Consider the following 20321-nt stretch of genomic DNA (forward strand, 5'->3'; position numbering starts at 1 on the left):
ATAAGTACAAGTTATGCTATGTGAATTATATAAAAATTTAAAATATAGTTAAAAATAAGAATAAGAGTAAGAGTAAGAGTAAGGGATATTGATGCTAAATGTATGAATTCAATAGCAACGCACTGGTAAAAGCAAAACAACCTATTTGACACAGATTCTACCTATGCACTTCAGTAATAATGTGTATACCAACTAACTAGGGTAGCAAGAGAAAGATTATAATAATTTTGTAATGAAGCACTTATGCTGCTTGATTAATATACACACATATAAAATGTAGTTATATGAAATTTTTACAATTGCCTTTGTGTATCTGCCAATATGATTAGAAATATACTTAGATCCCCAGGCTCAATCTTATTCCATAGGTAATTTCATTTTGGTTACAGCAATAATAAAGGCTATATACTATTCTTTGGTTACATGTTGTTATTTATTGAAAGCATTTGCTCCATCGCATATACTGAAAAGATCTGTACTGTAAGATTTACCTTCTGACCATCATGCTCAAAAGTTGAAAACCAAGGTTCAGCAGTTTCCATAAGTTGTGAGAACACTGCACTAAAAATAAAATAACATAATGCTATGTAACTTTCATTAAAATAATGATGGTATAAAAAAATAAAACAAAGAAAGTTTTTGTACTTACTAGGCATCATGTTCCAGATACTCAGGGTTCAAGACAGTTTTCATTTCCTCACTTAAAAAAGCAATACAAGCAATCAAAATGTGTAATTTTTGAATAATTAAAGAGGCAGAGTTTGCCTTATTCTATATAAGACAACTTTCATATAATGTGCAAATGAAAAAAAATTAGTCTTTTTTAATGAAAAGAGCAATGCCATTAACAAATGATATGCTTTCTTTCTATAAAGATCAAAAACAAATTAGCTGCCTTGTCTATGCCTCTATGCCACATGAACTATCTAATTATTCCAAATAAATACAGAATTTGACAATATATTCCTTGACTATGATTCATCTAGGATAATCAATTAATCCACAATCTATCACTTGTTGTCCAAAAGAACAAAAAGGTAGTTACTGGTCAAATATGCAATATCAAAACATTGATTTATTTTCTTTAACTGGATTTATTTTCATTTTAACATCAACTTATCAGTGACAACACCTCTTAAGCATTTATTTTACTTTTTAACAGATTGAATCAGCTGAAGAAGCAGGTCCAACACATTTAAAAGCTATTTTCAATCACCTATATTTTTTTGTAAATTATATTCTACATGCACATTTTTTAAAGAGCTGCTGTCTGAAGAATACACTCACATGTTAAAAAAAAAAATGGCAGGCTGAGCATGGTGGCTCACACCTGTAATCCCAACACTTTGGGAGGCTGAGGTGGGTAGATCACGAGGTCAAGAGATCAAGACCATCCTGGCCAACATGGTGAAACCCCATCTCTACTAAAAATACAAAAATTAGCTGGGCGAGGTGGTGCCCGCCTGTAGTCTCAGCTACTCGGGAGTCTGAGGCAGGAGAATCACTTGAACCCGTAAGGCAGAGGTTGCAGTGAGCTGAGATAGCACTGCTGCATAGAGCAAGACTCTGTCTCAAAACATAAAAAAAAAAAAGGCATTACAACAGGATCCTAATACTAACTTCATGTTTAAATTTTAGAATAACTGAAGTGAAAGCAAGTTATATATGGTTATACTATTGTCAAGATTAAAAAAAAACCTCAGTAAAATTAGCAAAGCTTCAAGGAAACTTGAAAATACTAATCTATAAACTAATAGACAAAAGTTAATTTAACAAAGGCCTGAATATATGCTCAGCAAAGTGGATGGCTATATTTGATTAATAAAGATCTTATAATCAGATATGTGAAATGTTATCTGCAAGTTTTCTGTTTACTGCATATAGATGGGCTGGCCTGATGAATACTCCTGGACACAACCTGACAGTCCCAGAGCCCTCCATTTCCAAAATGATTTTCTGAAGGCCCCAAAGTTAGGGTATCTTAAGTTAGAAAAATGAATTCTAACAATTAGCCTAAGTTGAATCCAATTACAAAAGTTATTTGCAGGAAAGAATAAATGAATATATCTAAAAAATTTGAGACGCAATTTTGTTTATTTACAGACTGAGGTTCTTTGTGGCTCCTTATGAATTAAGCTGAGTCAAACCTGATGAGGAGAGATAATCTCATATATAAAGTCTTATTCAACTTGGAGTAAAAAATGGATCATTGAGCATGATATATATGGATAATATCAATCATTAGCACTTTTGTGATTACAACAAAAATTTTCCATTCTTGATCCATTACTTACATGTCTTCCTTTGATACAGAATCAAGAATTCCAAAGACATTTATGGTTCTAAATTTGCCCCATAGCTAAACTGGCCTAACAACTATTAAGTAGAATTAACAATTAACCACATGAAACACAATCAAATGTTTACAACTTGTACAGCTTGTAAGTACCTTCCATTTAGAAGATTTTGAGGTTTCAAAAACAAACGTTACCGTGGGGGCTAAAAAACAAATGGAGCTCACATTAAAAAAAAAACTTGCCTGGGCTGTGCAGACTCACTGGCATGTAGAAAAGCTTGGTGGTCACAGTGAAGGACAAAGACTATAGGTGCTAACAGTTCGTGCATGCCCTGAAATAAAAGAGCCAGAAAAATGAAAGAGATGGATACTCAGAGTCCATTAGTGGACAGTATAAACTCAGTTAAATACTTCTTCAAACCAATTCCCACTAGCAAAATTTCCATATTATATAGAAACACATAAAAACGGAAAGCTACAAGATGAGATTTTTATCTACGTTCAGAATTTGATTCTAATTCAACCACAGCAGGTATTCTTCTTTAAAATATGGAGAGCAGTTCTCTTTTAAATGACATGACAAACAATAAATTGGCATGGTAGATAACCTTGCACCTGTCAGTTGCTTCAAGATCTGTACTCATAAATATGAATTTCATTTATGCAAATTATAATCATGAGCTACAGTGTTAAGATCTGCAGTAAGAAGGGCAGCTAAGAACTGTAGACCTAAGGAAATTACATCCAATGTTTTCATTATATAATGGCTCAAAATTAGGATGTCTGTAGATTTAGGAAGTGCTGAAGTCAGCTAGCTAAAATGTTGGATAATAAAAGAAACAACCTTAAGAAGGTATGACAGAAAATAAACTTGTTAAAATAGGATTTAACATGTTTAATCAGAAAACTACCATAATTTTTTCCTGTCTACTTAAATTCTAGGATTAATTTCAATTTATTTAATGATTTCACCAATACGATTTTCCTCTTTATATTGGTTTTCACCAAAAACAGGAATAGAAACAAAAAGGTATAATATTAGTTACTAAGCAGTCCTTAAAAGGGTACTAAAAAAATCCATTACTGATCCATTATTGTGGTGACATACAGTATTCCACATTATGGCTACCTTTGCTAATTGAGATTTCTTTCCCCCTTAAGCATCGAAAAACATTTCAGCAAGTTAAAATAGATTATAATCTTTCCTGTCTCTTAAAGTGAGCAAATTACTACTTTCCTTTTGCTTAGTAACTAGGGATGCTCTTTTATAAAAAGACAAGACAAAACACCACTTTTAGAGGAAATAAAAATAAAATATGAAAGCAGAGAGGAGATAAATATTTCGCTGGTAGAATTAGAGAAGGCTTCCTATAATGGATGAACAGAGTCACATAGTCCTCTGCACAGTCTAGTAGTACTGTACTATTCTTAGAAAGCCAATTGTTATCATAAAGATAACATGCAAGTTAACTTTTTCAGACTTCATGTATAAGTTATCACTAGCTTTGAATTAAAAAGATTTAGTTATATTTTTACAAAACAATTTATGATTCATTGACAATTTACTTGTGATTTAGGACAAATGACCACATATCATTTCAATCTTTATAGGTAACCATCTCCTTATTAAACAAACCTTGAAAAAAATCTTTCAGATAACATGTTAGACACCTAGAAAAATCACATTAAGCATTACTAACTCTGCTTTAAAAATCATGAAGGGTTTACTCTCTTGGAATAGTCTCAAGTTACTCCAAAAAGAAAGTGCCATAATTTTAATCATTAAAATAATAAATAAGTATTGTATTAATAGAAAAGTATGGAAAAGCAAAAACCAAAATAAGAAAATGATAAAGGGGGAGAGGGAGGCCAGACAAAAACCAAAAGTTAAGAAATAAATTTAAAACTCCAATAGATATCCTTGTGATCTTTTTTTGCCTATTTCTGAGGATTTCTCCAGGATTAAAGTCCTTGGAAGTAGAATTTCAGGGTAAAGGGGTAAAAATATGTGTTAAAGTCTGGTAGGATGTATGCCATTAAGCTGTCTCCAGAAAGAATTCCCTCAGTGAAGAATATAAAAATCACTCTCTCACACATCCTCACCTATATTCAGAGTGTTTTAAAAAAATTTTGTCAATTTTCACAGTTAAATTGTTATAGTTTATTTAAATGCTAGCAAGATTGAACCCCAAAATTTTATTGACCGTTTTTACTTAATAAATTGCCCTTTTTCTCCTCATGAAATGTTTCGTTTCCTTGGTGATGTCTAATAGTTCTATACCAATGAAAGGTATTAACCCTTTGTAATTTTTGTTACAAACATTTTACCATGCTTATCATTACTCTTACTTTTGATTTCTATGATATATCATACTGACATTATACACTTTAGTCAATACAATAAATCATTCTTCATGGTTTCTATTTTGCTTTCATGCCTATAAAGACCTTCCTCATATTGAGATTAGGAAAGAATACAGTTTCCTTTTTTTTTTTTTTCAGTTAATTCTTCGCTTAACTGATATAAGTTTAATTTTTGCCATGAAAATAAGTATGTTTTTCTCCAAAAGAATTACACCAATTTACTGATTAATCATTCCATCTTCAATAAATTCAATCTATTCAATAAGCTGAGTAACCCATCTTCTCCCCAGAGTTCTGAAATGCCATCTTTAGTAAAAAGTAAATATTTAGCTTACATTTTTTCCAGGCTTTCACTGTGAAATACATTGGTTTGTATACTATTAACAATAACTGTACCATTATAAAGATTCGACCTTTAAAATATTCTAATATTTCCTATTTTCTGCTCCTTTTTTTCCAAATTTATCTTGATGATTCTATTTTTTTATTCCAGGCTATGTCATTATCATGTAGGTTACATAAAATGGTAAACAAAACATTACAATTGTTATTGGCATTGCATTGAAATTAACTTGAGGAGAGTATTTTTAAAAACATCAGATTTTCCAATCCAAAAATTTGCAGTACTGCATAGTTCTTACTAGGTTTATCATGAAGTTTTCTTTCTTTGCTGTCAGTGGGATGCCCTTTTGAAAGAAATAGTGCTTTTTCCCCAAAATATATTTTATAACAAGTTATGGCTAGTTTAATAAGAGTTCTTGTCTAAATGGATCTTTCCAACTTTAAATGTTCTCTTCCTTCTAGTTTCCGTTACACCACTCTGTCTAGATTCTCCATTAATTATTCACGTATTGCAAAAACTATTAAATGCCTATATTTGCTGTGGACACAAAAGTGAATGAAGTGGGCAAGTTCCTAACTTCGATGGAGCTTGTGGTCTAGAAAGAAAGGAACAAAATAATAAAATGAGCACAGAAATGACTATACAGTAGTCCCTCATTATGTGCAGGAGATATATTCTAAGACCTCCCAGTAGATGCCTAAAACTGTAAATAGTACTGAAAACTACACATAACATGCTGTTTTTATACATACACCTGTATGACAAAGGTATTAAAATTATGATTTAAATTAAAGATTATAAATTAGGCACACTAAGATTAACAACAATTAATAAGAATAGAACAATTGCAACAATATAGTGTAACAATATTATGTGATTGTGGTTTCTCTCTCTCTCTCTCTCAAAATATCTTATTGTACCATACTCAACTGTTTTTGAATGATGGTTGACTGCAGGTAACTGAAACCACAGAAAGTGAAACTGCAGGTAAGGGTGAACTGCTGTACTGTACTGTACTGTACTGCAGGTAAGAATGGACACTGCACAGCTGTGACTGTGTGTGTGTGTGTGTGTGTGTGTGTGTATACACATCCAGATCCTACCACAGGCCCAGCACAAATAAGGTACTCACTACATATTGACTGAATGAATGCAATATCTACCACTTAATATATCCACATAGTGAAAAAAGCTAAGCTACAATATGAAAAAAGAATAGCATTAAATCATATTTCAAATTAATAAAAAGGTGTTCTTGGCAGAATGGAAATTAAGAGTCTTTTGAATACCATCAAAACTATTTTACAAGCTCAGTTTTGACTTTCATCTAAACTAGGGATTTTTTTTCAAATACCTAAAAGAGATTTTTGGTTTTGCTATCAATTCTAGACTAGTAAAACCTGTTTAATAATTACAAACGGCCATTACATAGACATCTTTAAAAGAAAAGAGAAATACCAGGAATCATAATCATGAATTCAATATGCTATAAATTTGACAAAGCATAATAGAAAATAATGTATTGATAGTACGCTTCTGGTTCCCAAAATGTATATTTTGCTTCCACCTATACTGTCAGCATTTCTGCCTGCTTAAAAGCCTTTATCCCTGCTAGATTGTTAGTAGTCACTGCACTCCAAACTCATGCCAGTTGAAAATAAAGGTAACAAAAGTTTTCTTCAACAGCCTGTAGGTTCACAAAATTGAACCTGTTCTTTGATCTGCCTGTGTTCATTTAGCCCACCAAGCAGTCTTTATTAAAGCTAAGGCATCAGGCAGTCAAAGTTCATTAATACCATTTATATAATCTCTGCAATTTCAATTAACTCAGCAAGACATTCTACTACATGATAACAGTCTCATTAATTCAATAAAATCCCATAACTATTAACAATATGGTCGATGTTAAACAGGGTGTCACCTAGTACAAAATAATAGCTTTAACAGCTTGTGATGGAACTTAAGGTTTTTTCTTAAATTTGATCTGGCTAAATATTCAGTCCTTCTACAGCAAGGTATTACTTTTCTGTAAAAAATCTATAGGATTTTAAATATGTACAGGGAGTAATTAAATATTTTAAAATGACACCAGGAGTAAGTTAATAATACTTTCTTATTTAGTAATTGATAGATTTTTGTCTAAATGGATCAAGAACCTGATCTTCCATATTCCTGTGTAGTCTTCTATACAAATGCAGTGGGCCACATACATCACAAATGGTAGATGGAGTGCACAGTTATTATGTTTTTGTTCCTTGTCCATAGAACTTGTTTCCATTATTATAAGACTTCCTTAATCTATTTTTTCTTTCTCCAAAAAAAATTGGAAAACAGATGTGTAATTTGGGATAACTTTATCCTGATTTGATTCACTATCATCAAGTCTTTTACTACGGGGTATTTTCAAGTATTTAAAGGAAAAGAGGAAATAACAAAGAGATAAGGTTCACAATGAAAGCCAACATAATGAAAAGAAAGCAGGAAAACAAAATCCTGGAATCTGTGATAAAGATTTTAAGCTAATGAACTAATGCAGCAGAACTATTTACTCCCAGACTTCATGTGAAGTGTTAACAATCTCCTCACAGTTTAAGCCATTTTAAACGGGGTCTTCTGCTATTTGCTTCCAAAAGAATTCTACACTAATAGATTTTTTTCCCCCAGTCTCCTTTTTGGTTTGCTTTTAGTCTTTCGACTTTTTATTTAACTTGTAGATGAGTCTACCTTGCTTGCGAGGGCCTTTCCTAGTCTGAGATTACAAAAAAATTTCTCCTAAATCTTCTTCTAGTATTTTTATATACTTTAAGTTTTTATATTTATATTTTTACACCATCTGGAATTTATTCTCCAATAAATGTATAATTTAATGGTTTTTCCAGATGGAAATCCACATATAGCACGTCAATATCCTTTTCTCTATTTTACCATATTCAGATCCCATATATAACTGAACCTGTTTCCAGACTGTTTCACTGAACAATGGTCAATTCACATAATACTGTCACATTAGTTTGATCACAGAACCTTTATAGAAGTTTTAATATCTATATTTCCCATTATCCCTTTCCCACAAATTCTATGGTAATTCCAACACATTTAATAATTATTATAATGATGATGATAATAAAAACAACCACAACTACCAACATGAACCTTTGCTTGGCACCAAATGTTAACTCTAGAAAGTAATTACTATTATTACCCTCATCTTACAGATACAAAACTAAAGATTAAAAAGGTTAAGTAAATTGTCTAAGATTGTGAAGTTAGTAAATGACAGAGGTGAGATTCAAACAAAGGAATTTGCGTCTGCACTCAGTGCTTTTAATCCCTAAATTATATTATCTCCGTTAAAATAAGTGTAACATTTTTAGGCACTAAATTTAAAATAACTGTATCCAGTTTTAAAAAAAAAACACATCTCTTACTCAGGTTATCACTGGAATGATAATTCATTTAAACATAAAGAAGTAATATTTTTACTTAAAGTCTTCTCATCCAAAAACATGCTATTTTTCTATTTATTCGATTCTTGCTTTATATCCTTGAATAACTTTTTTTTTTTTTTTTGAGACAGGATCTCACTCTTTCTTTCGCTCAGGCTAGAGTGCAGTGAATCAATCACAGCTCACTGCAGCCTCAAACTCCTGGTCTCAAGAGATCCTCCCACTTCAGTCTCCCAAGTAGCTGAGACTATACGTGTGCACCACCATGCCCAGCTAATTTTGTGGTACTTTTGTAGAGACGGGGTTTCACCATGTTGCCCAGCCTGGTCTCAAACTCCTGGGCTCAGCCAATCACCCCGCCTCAGCCTTACAAAGTGCTGGGATTATAGGTGTAAGCCACTGCACCTGGACTATAGTTTCCTTCATATAGCTTTTGTATCTTTATTGTTAATTTTTTTCTAGACATGTTATAGCTTTTGGTTGCCCTTATAAACGCAATATATTTTTCACTTCCAATTCTAATAAGCTATTGTCAGCAGTTAATTAATACAGAAAAATATTACTACTATTAAAAATAAGATAAAATTAGTTCCCTTGGGTATTCTATGTATATACAATAATTAAAAATGTACGATTTGGTATATTTGTAGTCTGACATGCTTTACTATCCTTAAATCTAGTTTATTTCAAATTAAATACACTGCTTTTACCATTAAGTGTTTTCTATTACATTAAATTTAAGTTCAGTGGTCCTGAATTAGGTATACATTATAACTTTTGATTATTAGAGAATTTAAGAATTTAGCTTGAATTCTCACTTAATTTGCATTTGGAGAAATACATAAAAATACCCAAGTGTGTGTATTTTTATTAGAACACCATAAACTTAAATAAAAAATGTAAATATATCTGTATATATTAAATAATTTACATTTCAATAAAATAAAACAACCCAATAATCTTCTTTGCTTTAGTAATGAGACGAGTCAAACAACAGGATCACAAAGGAACTAAATACACATTTCAAAAAATTTAAAGAAACTTTCTGAAGTTCTATTACTGATAAGTTTTAAAAGGTAATAGGATACTTGATTATTTTTTACATGACATGTCATATATTTATAAATGCTACACTTAAAAATAATATTTGTACATACAACTCTGAAATTTTATTACTAGATTGCCTTCAAAGATGCTGTTTATAAACAAACTCCCAGAAGTTGAAAGAAAAGATTGAACACCTTCTAGAAGACAATTTGGTGGAATGTCTTATAATGAGGAAAAAGCATATGTGCTTCAATGAGCTTACCTTTCTCACCATGCAGCTGACAAGCAACTCTCTGATTGCTTTAGCATTATGATACAACTTTGGATACAATAAAGGCTACATTATTGCTCTATCATTTGTCAAGCTGTATAGAAAATTTTGAGTCAACGGATGCCATCTGTAAGATATTTTCATTACCTGTTTATAAAGCAACTGCTCGTTTTCTCTGGCATAACAGAAAAGAACATCTGTAAGAATTTTTCTCACATTTTCTTGCTGGAAAAACTGCATTTCAGGAAACCTGGAAAAAGAAAATACAAGATTGAAACTGACTAACACAGTTTCAAGAATCACTCTCAAATTCTCATCTCGAAGACGTGCCAAGGGCTGCTTCAGGTTTTAGAACAAGCCTGTGTTTGCTATGTAACTTATGCCTTTAGTGGGGACTGAAAAAGGAGTGAGGCAAGGGGAAATAATTACATCTCAGAGGTAAATTACATCCTTCAACATATTCACATTTCAATTTTTTTCGCATGCTTCATATACTTCATACATATGTGAATATGATAGCTTTTGAATTATATTCTACGTGTCTGCAGATGGGGAGTTGCTTTGTTTTAGCCCATTGGCTTTTAGGATAAGAATGTGATTTTGTAAAAGTACTAATTTTTTTCAAAAAAAGATTGTCATTCTTTTTCCTTGATGTAAAATAGCGACACTTCAGTTATTACATATAACCACCCTATCAGCCTTTCATCTGATTAAAATATAGACTTCTAAATATTTATTTATAATGCAGTAAAACACCACAACCGCAAGAACCCAAAGAGAAAACCCACAGCAACACAATACACAATGAATGTATAAGGGCTGAGGGAATGTCATCTAGTAGTAGTAGTCAACTGGGTTTAATCACAGAGAGTTTGAACAATAATTTTTAGGAGAGGAGGAACATGGAACATCAGTGGAAAAGGTAATCAAAACAGAAAGACAGATATGAAGACACAGAAGGCAATGGGTATTTCAAGAATGCAGCATAATATGGTAATTATTAATCAGAAGGAAAAGACAATTCCATGAAATACTGCCTGCTGGGAGCAGGACAGTGGGATAGAAGAAAAGGTGGAGTAAGGCTGGAAAGAACTTTGAATGCTGAATTTCCAACTATGGAAACACAGCATAGTAAATGTATATTTTTGAATAAGGAAGTGATAAAGAAAACAGTATTTTAATTTAACTCTACGGAGGAATAAACCTGAAAGAGTAGCATAGGAAGGACATAAGAGTGCATTATAATAAAGTGAAATTTAAAAGTCCCAAACCCAAGTAGAAAAGCCTGTGTTCAAATTCACGTTGCATAATTTCTAGTTATGCAACCCTGAGTGAATGATTGCTTAACTGCCTCATCTATTAAGCAGGGATAACAATACTGATCTTGTGATCAAGATAAAATCATGTAAGAGCACCAAGAACGGTGCCTAACAAGTAGCAGATATTCAGGAATAAGAGGCCATTATTATAATAGTATTTGAGTAATGATACTTTAGGTAATGAGATTGCAAATCAGGTGGCTTTGGAACTAAAAAATGTGAGAAAATGTGAGAGAGTAGAGAGGAAGATGACCTAGAGCATGAAGGCATAGAGCATTATTGAAACAGAAAAATATTCCTTAATGAGTCTTTTAAGAGCAGTAGTGGCTGTTTTATGTTTTACATCATATTATAATGGTTTACTGCCTCCCATTTCTGAAGACCTCAGCTATTTTATGCTTCACTCTGCTACTTTGTTGGTGCCTTGGACAGTTATAACTTTCTAGTCCAAGCTAGGTTTTTGGTGAATTGTGCTAGAGATCTGTGAAGCATCTTTTTTTCTGGTCCTAATTTTTTAAATAAATTAAGGTCCATTTTACATTCATCTGTTCATTTGACTTTTGCTTACAACTCCCTTTTGCAACTGCCCAGACAGGTTTGGTTTTTTTTTTTTTTTCTACCTTTTCTGTGGCAGCAAGGAAGCCTCTTTTTGGGGGGCCAGTAAACAAACTAAGGATCTGAGCAAGGTCGCTTCACATATTTGCATAAAGCTTAATGTGATGATCTCTCAGGCAGTCCCTAGCCAGGAATCAGAGTTCAAATAGGGGTGGCACAATTAACTTCTAAAGAAGAGAAAAATTAACCTGAAGAGTAAGCATATGTCAGAGAAGCCAAAGAAACTGCAGAATGATGTCAAATGCACTGAAGTAGGCAAGAAACACAAAAACTTTTAAAATGTCATTTTGAAACAAAAGAAAGTTGCTAAAGCCCTTAAAAATCAAATATCCCAAATTAATCAGGATAAAAGATAGGTAAGTAGTTAATAAAATAACTTGGTATAGAGAAATATCTTGGGAAACTTAGCCATTAAGCTACGAATAGAATAATACTTTTGAGAGGTGAAATTTTCTCTCCTCATTATATAACATAAATTTAACTCTGTCTTCAAGTAGGCTTCATTCCCAAAAATCTGGATCACCTGACTTAATAATTTTGCATGTCCCCTTCCTCACCTATTCTTTGGAAATTTTCTACGCACACTGGCACAACCAAATTCTGTGTAGCTGTTACAATCTAAAATTGATTATGAAATAAAGTACTAAAAACTACTACATTAACTTTGCAAAGAGTATCCATAAACTATAATTTAATACCTAAAAACTAAAAATGTAAAGTATACCTGTTAAGTCAACTTTAGGCTGAAGCTGCCTCCTTACATATTTTAAGTTCAGCCTAAAGGTTTCTCTGTACATCGTGAACTATAACAAGTGGAGGTGTAAACAGATCACAGCTTACACGTCTGCCAATCATTGAGTTTTGGCCAATCAAATGTAGCCAACTGTTCAACCCATGTTCAAATAAGGCAAACACCAACCTGTAACCAATCCAGCTGTTTCTGTACCTCACTTCTGTTATCTGTATGTCACTTTCCTTCTTCTGTCTATAAATCTTCCACCATGTGGCTGTGCTGGCGTCTCTGAGCCTACTCTGACTCGGAAGGCTGCCCGATTCACGAATCGTTCATTGCTCAATTAAACTCCATTAAATTTAATTCGGCTGAAGTTTTTCTTTTAACACACTGTATATCAATTCCTGGTTTCATTTAAATGCATACCAACCACTTTCAAGATTAAAAACTACAGATCTAAAAGAATTCAATTGCAAGTAGTAATTTAAATCGTCTACTTTTAGCAAATACCAAATCAACTGAAAATATGTATTATGCAGACATAGCGTATCTATGAAACAGCACACCAACTATGATTCTGCTCTACAATGCTGAAGTGCTAATTTGTGAAGTTTCATGGCACTCTCTTTGTTAGAAAACTATAACTTGTTCTTTAAATGATGAAGAATCCATTGCATCAAATAAGTAAGGTAGAAAGATAGAGAAAAGCTCTGAAAAAGAAGTAAAGTTTTCAAAACTATTTCAAAAGTTGGAAAAAGAACTGAAAATCAGAGTTTTGTGCTGAGTCTTTGGAGATTATCCAGTCCAACTCAGAGATTAACAGGCAAGTAAACAGAAGCACAGAGAAATAATACCTGTGCCAAGGTATCTGGGTAGTTAACAGAACAGCAGCACTTTCCAACTGCTTCCCTAATCAGTTATAAATTAATCTGAGAAATGCATTTAGGTAAAATTCCATGACTTTAGAGTTACACATAAGAACCTAGCTCTGAAGGTTGATGAATATACCTAGACAATAACACAGTTCCTACAAAAAATACTTGATGGTCACAGTATCAGGATTCAATCCAGAAGATGTTACATTTATAGGTATAAGAAATGTGGGAGAAAAAGTACAGTGAGTAGCATTTCTAGGAATAGTAATAATCTGTTTCTGATGATATGTTGTAAGTTTCAAAATAGCTTCCCTACCACTCATTACACTTCTAGGTTTTATTTACCCCTTGCTAGATGGTGTGGATTCAGGCTAGGTGAAGTAATTTGAACATCAGTCTAACCCAAATATCACTGGAAAGGCAAATCTGTTTTTGAAACATAATTAAAAGCACAGAATACTAACCACACTAGATGCAACAATCATTCAGGTTTTGAAAAATCAACAATGATGTTACAGTTTCATGAAAATAAAGAGAGAAATTTAGAATTAAAACTGTAGAGTTTCATAATTTATTCAAACCAAAATATCTGGTAGGAAAATAAAACAGAAAGGAAAAAAATCACACTAAGTAGGAAATGGAAACAAATTTTATTATTAACAGAAGGTCTTTCTTTCTACATTTGTCCATAAAATAAAAATTGAGATGTAAAACAGGTGAGGGCGAAACTCTAAAAATAGAGATGAACAGCAAAGATTAAGTAGTCCATAATGGAATTTAGACTAAAATAGTCTTAAATCCTTACTTTAGGGTAAAAGTCATATTTCAGTTTAGACTCAATTGATCAGTATTGATAATATAGAAGTTTCTCTCTCAGATGTGTGAAGAAACCATATTTAAACATTTTACATAGTACACAATAATAACAAGAGCCATCACAAACATGTGGTGTGTAAGTTTTGTTTTCTATCTTGAAATAAACCAAAATCGGTATGCAATATAGGTTTAATTATAAATTTTAAAAATCTTTCATTATGGAAAATTCAAACATTTAATAAAGACAAGACAACAGTAAACTGAACCCCAATCTACCCATCAGCTAGCTTCAGCACTAATCATTTCTTGTTTTACATATATTCCTCTCCAATATTGCATTATTTTGAAGCTAATCCCAGACGTCATTATATCTATAAATACTGCAATGTGTATCTCTAAAAGATAAGCACTCTTTAAAAACATAACCATAGGCCAGGTGAAGAGGCTCACACCTATAATCCCAGCACTATGAAAGGTCAAGGCAGGAGGATCACTTGAGCCCAGGGGTTTGAGACCAGCTTGGGCAACATAGTGAGACCCTGCCTTTCAAAAAAAAAAAAAAAAAAAAGTAAAAGTAAATTAGCTGGGTATCATGGCACAAACCTGTAGTCCCAGCTAATTGGGAAGCTGAGGTGGGAGGATCACTTGAGCCTCGGAGGTAGAGGCTGCAGTGGGCTGTGTTTGTGCCGCTACACTTTGGCCCAGGCAAGAGAGACAGACCCTGTCTCAAAGAACAAAACAAACAAACAAAGAAACAAAAAAAATACCATAGTGCCATTGTAACACTACTAATAATAAAAATAATAATCTATTAATCAAATAACCAGTAAATGTTCAAATTTCTGTGACTGTCTAAAAATTCTTAACACTTTGTTCAAGAACCAAGAAATATTTGTCAGTACACTGCAATTTGTTGATATTATCTCTTAAGATTCCTTTAATCTATAGACTTGTCCTTCTTCTCTTTTTTATCTTGTAATGTATTTGTTAAAGAAACCAGATTTTTTATCCTGTAGAAGCTTCCCACATTCAGAATTTTACGTATTGTGCCTCCATTTTCTTATTTAACGATTCTCCTGTCCCCTGTATTTCCTACGAACTGGCAGTTAGATCTAGAGACTTCATCAGATTCAGGTTCAAGTTTTCAACAAGATTCTTCTTGTCTCATCTATAGATGACATAATTTGAGAACATGTTTGCAAATTCTTTGATACTCCTCCCATAGAAAGATGAAAGAGTCTGATTCTCTTCCCTTTGAGTATGTGCTGCCCTTAGTGACCAGTTTCTCAAGAAATAAACGTGTCAAAAGTGGTGGTAGAACACAGCTTCTGTCTGGCTCTCTCTGGACACATTCTCAGAACCAGACCACCATGCTGTAAAGAAGCCAAACAGCCATATGAAAAGGCCATCGCGGGTGTTCTCACCACAGCTCCAGAGGAGGTCTCACCTGAGAGCCAGCTTCAATAACCAGACAGGTGAGAGAGCAAACCTTCAGATGATTCCAGACCCTGGACTTCAAGCTACCCCAGCCAACACCATGTGGAACAGAGATGAGCCATCCTATTGAGCCCTGCTCAAGTTGTAGATTCAACAACAAAATAAATTCTGTTGTTTTAAACTTGGGGTGATTTCAATGCAGTGATAAGTTGGTGTTGTGTACTTCCATCAGGAGGCACCTAACATTAATGTATCCCACTTTCTGTGATGCTACCAACTGTTAATGATCACTGCCTAAATCTATTAATTCATTAGAAGTCATAAAATGGTAAAACTATAATTCTATATTTCTTTCTTCCTTTATTATCTAAGACATAGACATAATGAAAAAAAAATCCTTCATCAATTTTTAGCTATCCTGAAGTACAATTCATATAATTTTTAAAAATCTTATTGATTTCTATTACATTTGGCTCATGGATACCTACTGCAAACATTTGATTATACAAAGACCTATACATGATAGAATGGCTACTAATTCTGTAACAAAAGTAGTTTATGACAACTAGAGTATCCTATTTGCCATTTGGATATGGTCTCATATGACTGCAGTGTGTGGAAGTGAACTGAAAAGTGAGGGATGGAGAACAACTAAACACCAACTTTGGAGCCCCAATAACCAGGAACCCAGGTGCCTGATAGTTGGAAAGACATTCAACAGGACAATGGTCTGTCATAATACAGACAATAAAGGGAAGCCAGACAAATATCGGGGCTATCTGTAATGCAGGCAACAAAGAGACAAAAAGAATCTTTCCTAAGCAAGAAAAGGGTTAAGAAAAGAGTAAAATGATAAAGGGTTTTGTCACCACATTATAGTACATAATTAGGTAATTAGAAGTATTAAAACAGACAAAGCATTGGGCCCAGATGAAATACTGAAGATGCAAGTATTCAATAAGATGCCCCAGGGGAAAAAGGAAAGCCCTTGGTGAGGGTTTATAATCATGCAATAGGACAAAGAAGCACAGAAGGACTTGAAGGAACAATAACTGTTGTTATGCCCATATTTCAAAAACGGAAAATCAAAACAAGCACTCATCCAAAATTTTTAAATGAGCTGATGAAAACTCCCTAGAATACTATTAACCACCAAAATAACTATAATACCTTACTGTGGTTTATTGTTTTATTAAAGAAAAACTGAACAATCAAGCCAAGACCACAACACGGAACAATTTGATATGGAATAAAAACAGACATACTGAAAGACACAATTCTTTTTCTTCCTGTGTTCCCTATTTTGGTTGGTAATTTCCATTCTCCCTATTCAACCAAACCTGTTTTCTCTTCTTTGCAGGCACATAGCTGGATTTAATTTCCCAGCTTCCTTTTCAGTTAGCTGTGGTCATGTGACTTGAGTGCTAGCCAATGGAATGAGAGTGGAAATTATGTGGGACCACGAAATACACTCCCCTAACTTCCCCACCGGCAGGCCTCTGTACACATTTCCCCTTCTAGTAGATGGAATGAAAAAGATCATGGGGAAGACCTTGAAAACTCCATTGGGATTGTGCTGCTCTTAAAACTATATCTGCAAATTTTTTAATTCTCACATTTCCCTTCTGAGGTAATGGCATAAAAACGACATAGCTTCTACATGGCTCTTTTTCTTTCTTGGATCGCTTGATCTAAAGAAAGTATCTTCTGAAGGAGGACCATAAAGCAGCACATTAGAGAGATCCACATGGAGAGGAACCAAAGTGGATACTCCAGCCATAGTCAAGCCATCAAACGTTTGCAGCTCCAGTAACCACGTGACTGCAATCTCATGAAACACTCCTAAGCCAGAATCTCCCAGCTATACTGCTCCCAAACTCCTGACCCACAGCAACCATGACATAATAATTAATTGTTGTTCTAAGCCACCAATTTTGGTTGATTAATTACGTAGCAAAATATAATAGAGGTTTTGATATCTGAAACTGGGGTGCTGTTTCAAAAAAAAAAAAACCAAAAACCTAAAATATGTGGTAGAAGTGCCTATGGGACTGGATAGAAGACAGAAGGACCTTCAGGAGAGCATCAGTGAGAAATTAAGGCTGTGGGAAAAAGACTATTAGCAAAAGACAATCTGCAAAGAGGCTGCCAGTGAGGGCTTAAATGAAAGTGAGGAAAACATTACAGAAAAAAAAATGGAGGAAAGGGGTTCCTTATTATGCAGTGACATAAAGTCTGGCAATGTGATAGCCTCTAGTTATATGGAACATAGAAAATGAATCTAATAAACGGAGTGATCTAGCTAAGGAGATATCCAGGCAGAGTACTGAAAGTACTGTCTGGTTTACCTGTGTTACTTGTAGTAGAATGAAAGAAGAGAAAAAACAAAAGGAATAACTGGTAAACATAAAGGTGCTAGAACTTTCTTGGTTTGAAAATAAAGCTTTTTCTCATTCCCAGCTTTTCAAGTCAGCAAATGATACCAACATTAACACACTGCTTCTGGGCAAAGATCAAATCTAGGACAAAGACAGGCAAGAATTAAAGATGAGATCAAAGGTGTGACTGTAAAAGCCTTTGTTAAGATCTCAGAAAGCTCTAAGATGATGCCACAGAGAACCGTTCAGTCAGAGAAAAGGCCCTTAGATTTTTTATTTTTTATTATTTATTTTTTTAGTGATGGCATAAAATTGAATTTACTAAGTAATCAATGATAGTTACTGGTTGTAATATTGGTGCAGAAAATAGGGTCCAGTCTTATGCTCACATCTTCTTTCTACATGATCCACTTGCTGTGTCATGTGACCCTTTTTTTAAAAAAAATTATACTTTTAAGTTCTGGGAAATGCGTAGAATGTGCAGGTTTGTTACATTAGGTATACACATGCCATGGTGGTTTGCTGCACACTTCAACCCATCATCTACATTAGGTTTCTCCTAACGCTATCCTTCCCCTAGCCCCCCAACCCTGCAACAGGCCCCAGTGTGTGATGTTCCCCTCCCTGTGTCCATGTGTTCTCATTGTTTAACTCCCACCTATGGGTGAGAACATGCGGTGTTTGCTTTTCTGTTCCTGTGTTAGTCTGCTAAGAATGATGGTTTCCAGCTTCATCCATGTCCCTGCAAAGGACATGAACTCATCCTTTTTTATGGCTGCATAGCATTCCATGGTGTATATGTGCCACATTTTCTTTATCCAGTCTACCTTGATGGGCATTTGGGTTGGTTCCAAGTCTTTGCTATTGTGAACAGTGCTGCAATAAACATACGTATGCATGTCTTTATAGTAGAATGATTTATAATCCTTTGGGTATGTACCCAGTGATGGGATTGCTGTGTCAAATGGTATTTCTGTTTCTAGATCCTTGAGGAATTGCCACACTGTCTTCCACAGTGGTTGAACTAATTTACACTCCCACCAAAAGCATTCCTGTTTCTCCACATCCTCTCCAGCATCTGCTGTTTCCTGACTTTTTAATGATCACCATTCTAACTGGTGTGTGATGGTATCTCACTGTGGTTTTGATTTGCATTTCTCTAATGACCAGTGATGATGAGGTTTTTTTTTTTTCATATGTTTGTTGGCCGCATAAATGTCTTCCTTTGAGAAATGTCTGTTCATATCCTTCACCCCATTTTTGATGGGGTTGTTTTTTTCTTGTAAATTTGTTTAAGTTCTTTGTAAATACCTGGGAGTACAACTTACAAGGGATGTGAAGAACCTCTTCAAGGAGAACTACAAACCACTGCTCAAGGAAATAAGAGAGGACAAAAACAAATGGAAAAACATTCCATACTCATGGATAGAAAGAATCAATATCATGAAAATGGCCATACTGCCCAAAGTAATTTACAGATTCAATGCTATATCAACCTACCATTGACTGTCTTCACAGAATTAGAAAAAAATACTTTAAATTTCATATGGAACCAAGAAAGAGCCCATATATTCATGACAATCCTAAGCAAAAAGAACAAAGCTGGAGGCATCATGCTACCTGACTTCAAACTATACTACAAGGCTACAGTAACCAAAACAGCACGGTACTGGTACCAAAACAGATATACAGAACGATGGAACAGAACAGAGGCCTGAGAAATAACACCACACATCTACAACCACCTGATCTTTGACAAACCTGACAAAAGCAAGCAATGGGGAAAGGACTCCCTATTTAGTAAATGGTGTTGGGGAAACTGGCTAGCTATATGCAGAAAACTGAGCCTGGACCCCTTCCTTACACCTTACACAAAAATTAACTCAAAATGGATTAAAGACTTAAACGTAAGACCTAAAACCATAAAAACCCTAGAAGAAAACCTAGGCAATACCATTCAGGACACAGGCATGGACAAAGACTTCATGACTAATACACCAAAAGCAATGGCAACAAAAGCCAAAATTGACAAATGGGATCTAATTAAACTAAAGAGCTTCCGCACAGCAAAAGAAACTATCATCAGAGTGAACAGGCCTCACAGCTCTAGCAAGTAGAGATCAGGGATCTGCTAAACATCCTACAGTGTGCAAAACAACCTCTCAAAACAAAGAATTGGTCCAAAATGTTAATACTCCCAAGGTTGAGAAACACTGCATTACAATATATAAACCCAGAAGGCAGAAACAGTATCTACTTATTTAGTCTCCACCACTTTTTGAATAAGATTTGAGATACTGATTCATTTATGTTTCTGTCCTGTTTTGCTTCACAAAGTGCTTGCACACTGAAGGTATTTAATAAACATTTCTTGAAGAAGC

The 20321-nt window shown here is 34.0% G+C and overlaps 1 protein-coding gene across 39 annotated transcripts in view; it reads right to left on the minus strand.

Annotated features, from left to right (window-relative positions):
• Positions 1–20321, minus strand: part of TBC1D5 (TBC1 domain family member 5) — a 588093-nt gene that overhangs the window by 223985 nt on the left and 343787 nt on the right. For all 39 annotated transcript variants that reach the window (XM_055381150.2, XM_055381134.2, XM_063703452.1 and 36 more), the window contains 4 exons: positions 9915–10017; positions 2540–2628; positions 650–700; positions 492–561 (listed from right to left, as the gene is read on the minus strand). In XM_055381150.2, coding sequence (XP_055237125.1) covers positions 492–561; positions 650–700; positions 2540–2628; positions 9915–10017 — 313 coding nt within the window. The remainder of the gene's footprint in view (positions 1–491; positions 562–649; positions 701–2539; positions 2629–9914; positions 10018–20321) is intronic.

Source organism: Gorilla gorilla, chromosome 2 (assembly GCF_029281585.2).
Source record: "Gorilla gorilla gorilla isolate KB3781 chromosome 2, NHGRI_mGorGor1-v2.1_pri, whole genome shotgun sequence".
Lineage (NCBI taxonomy): Eukaryota > Metazoa > Chordata > Mammalia > Primates > Hominidae > Gorilla > Gorilla gorilla.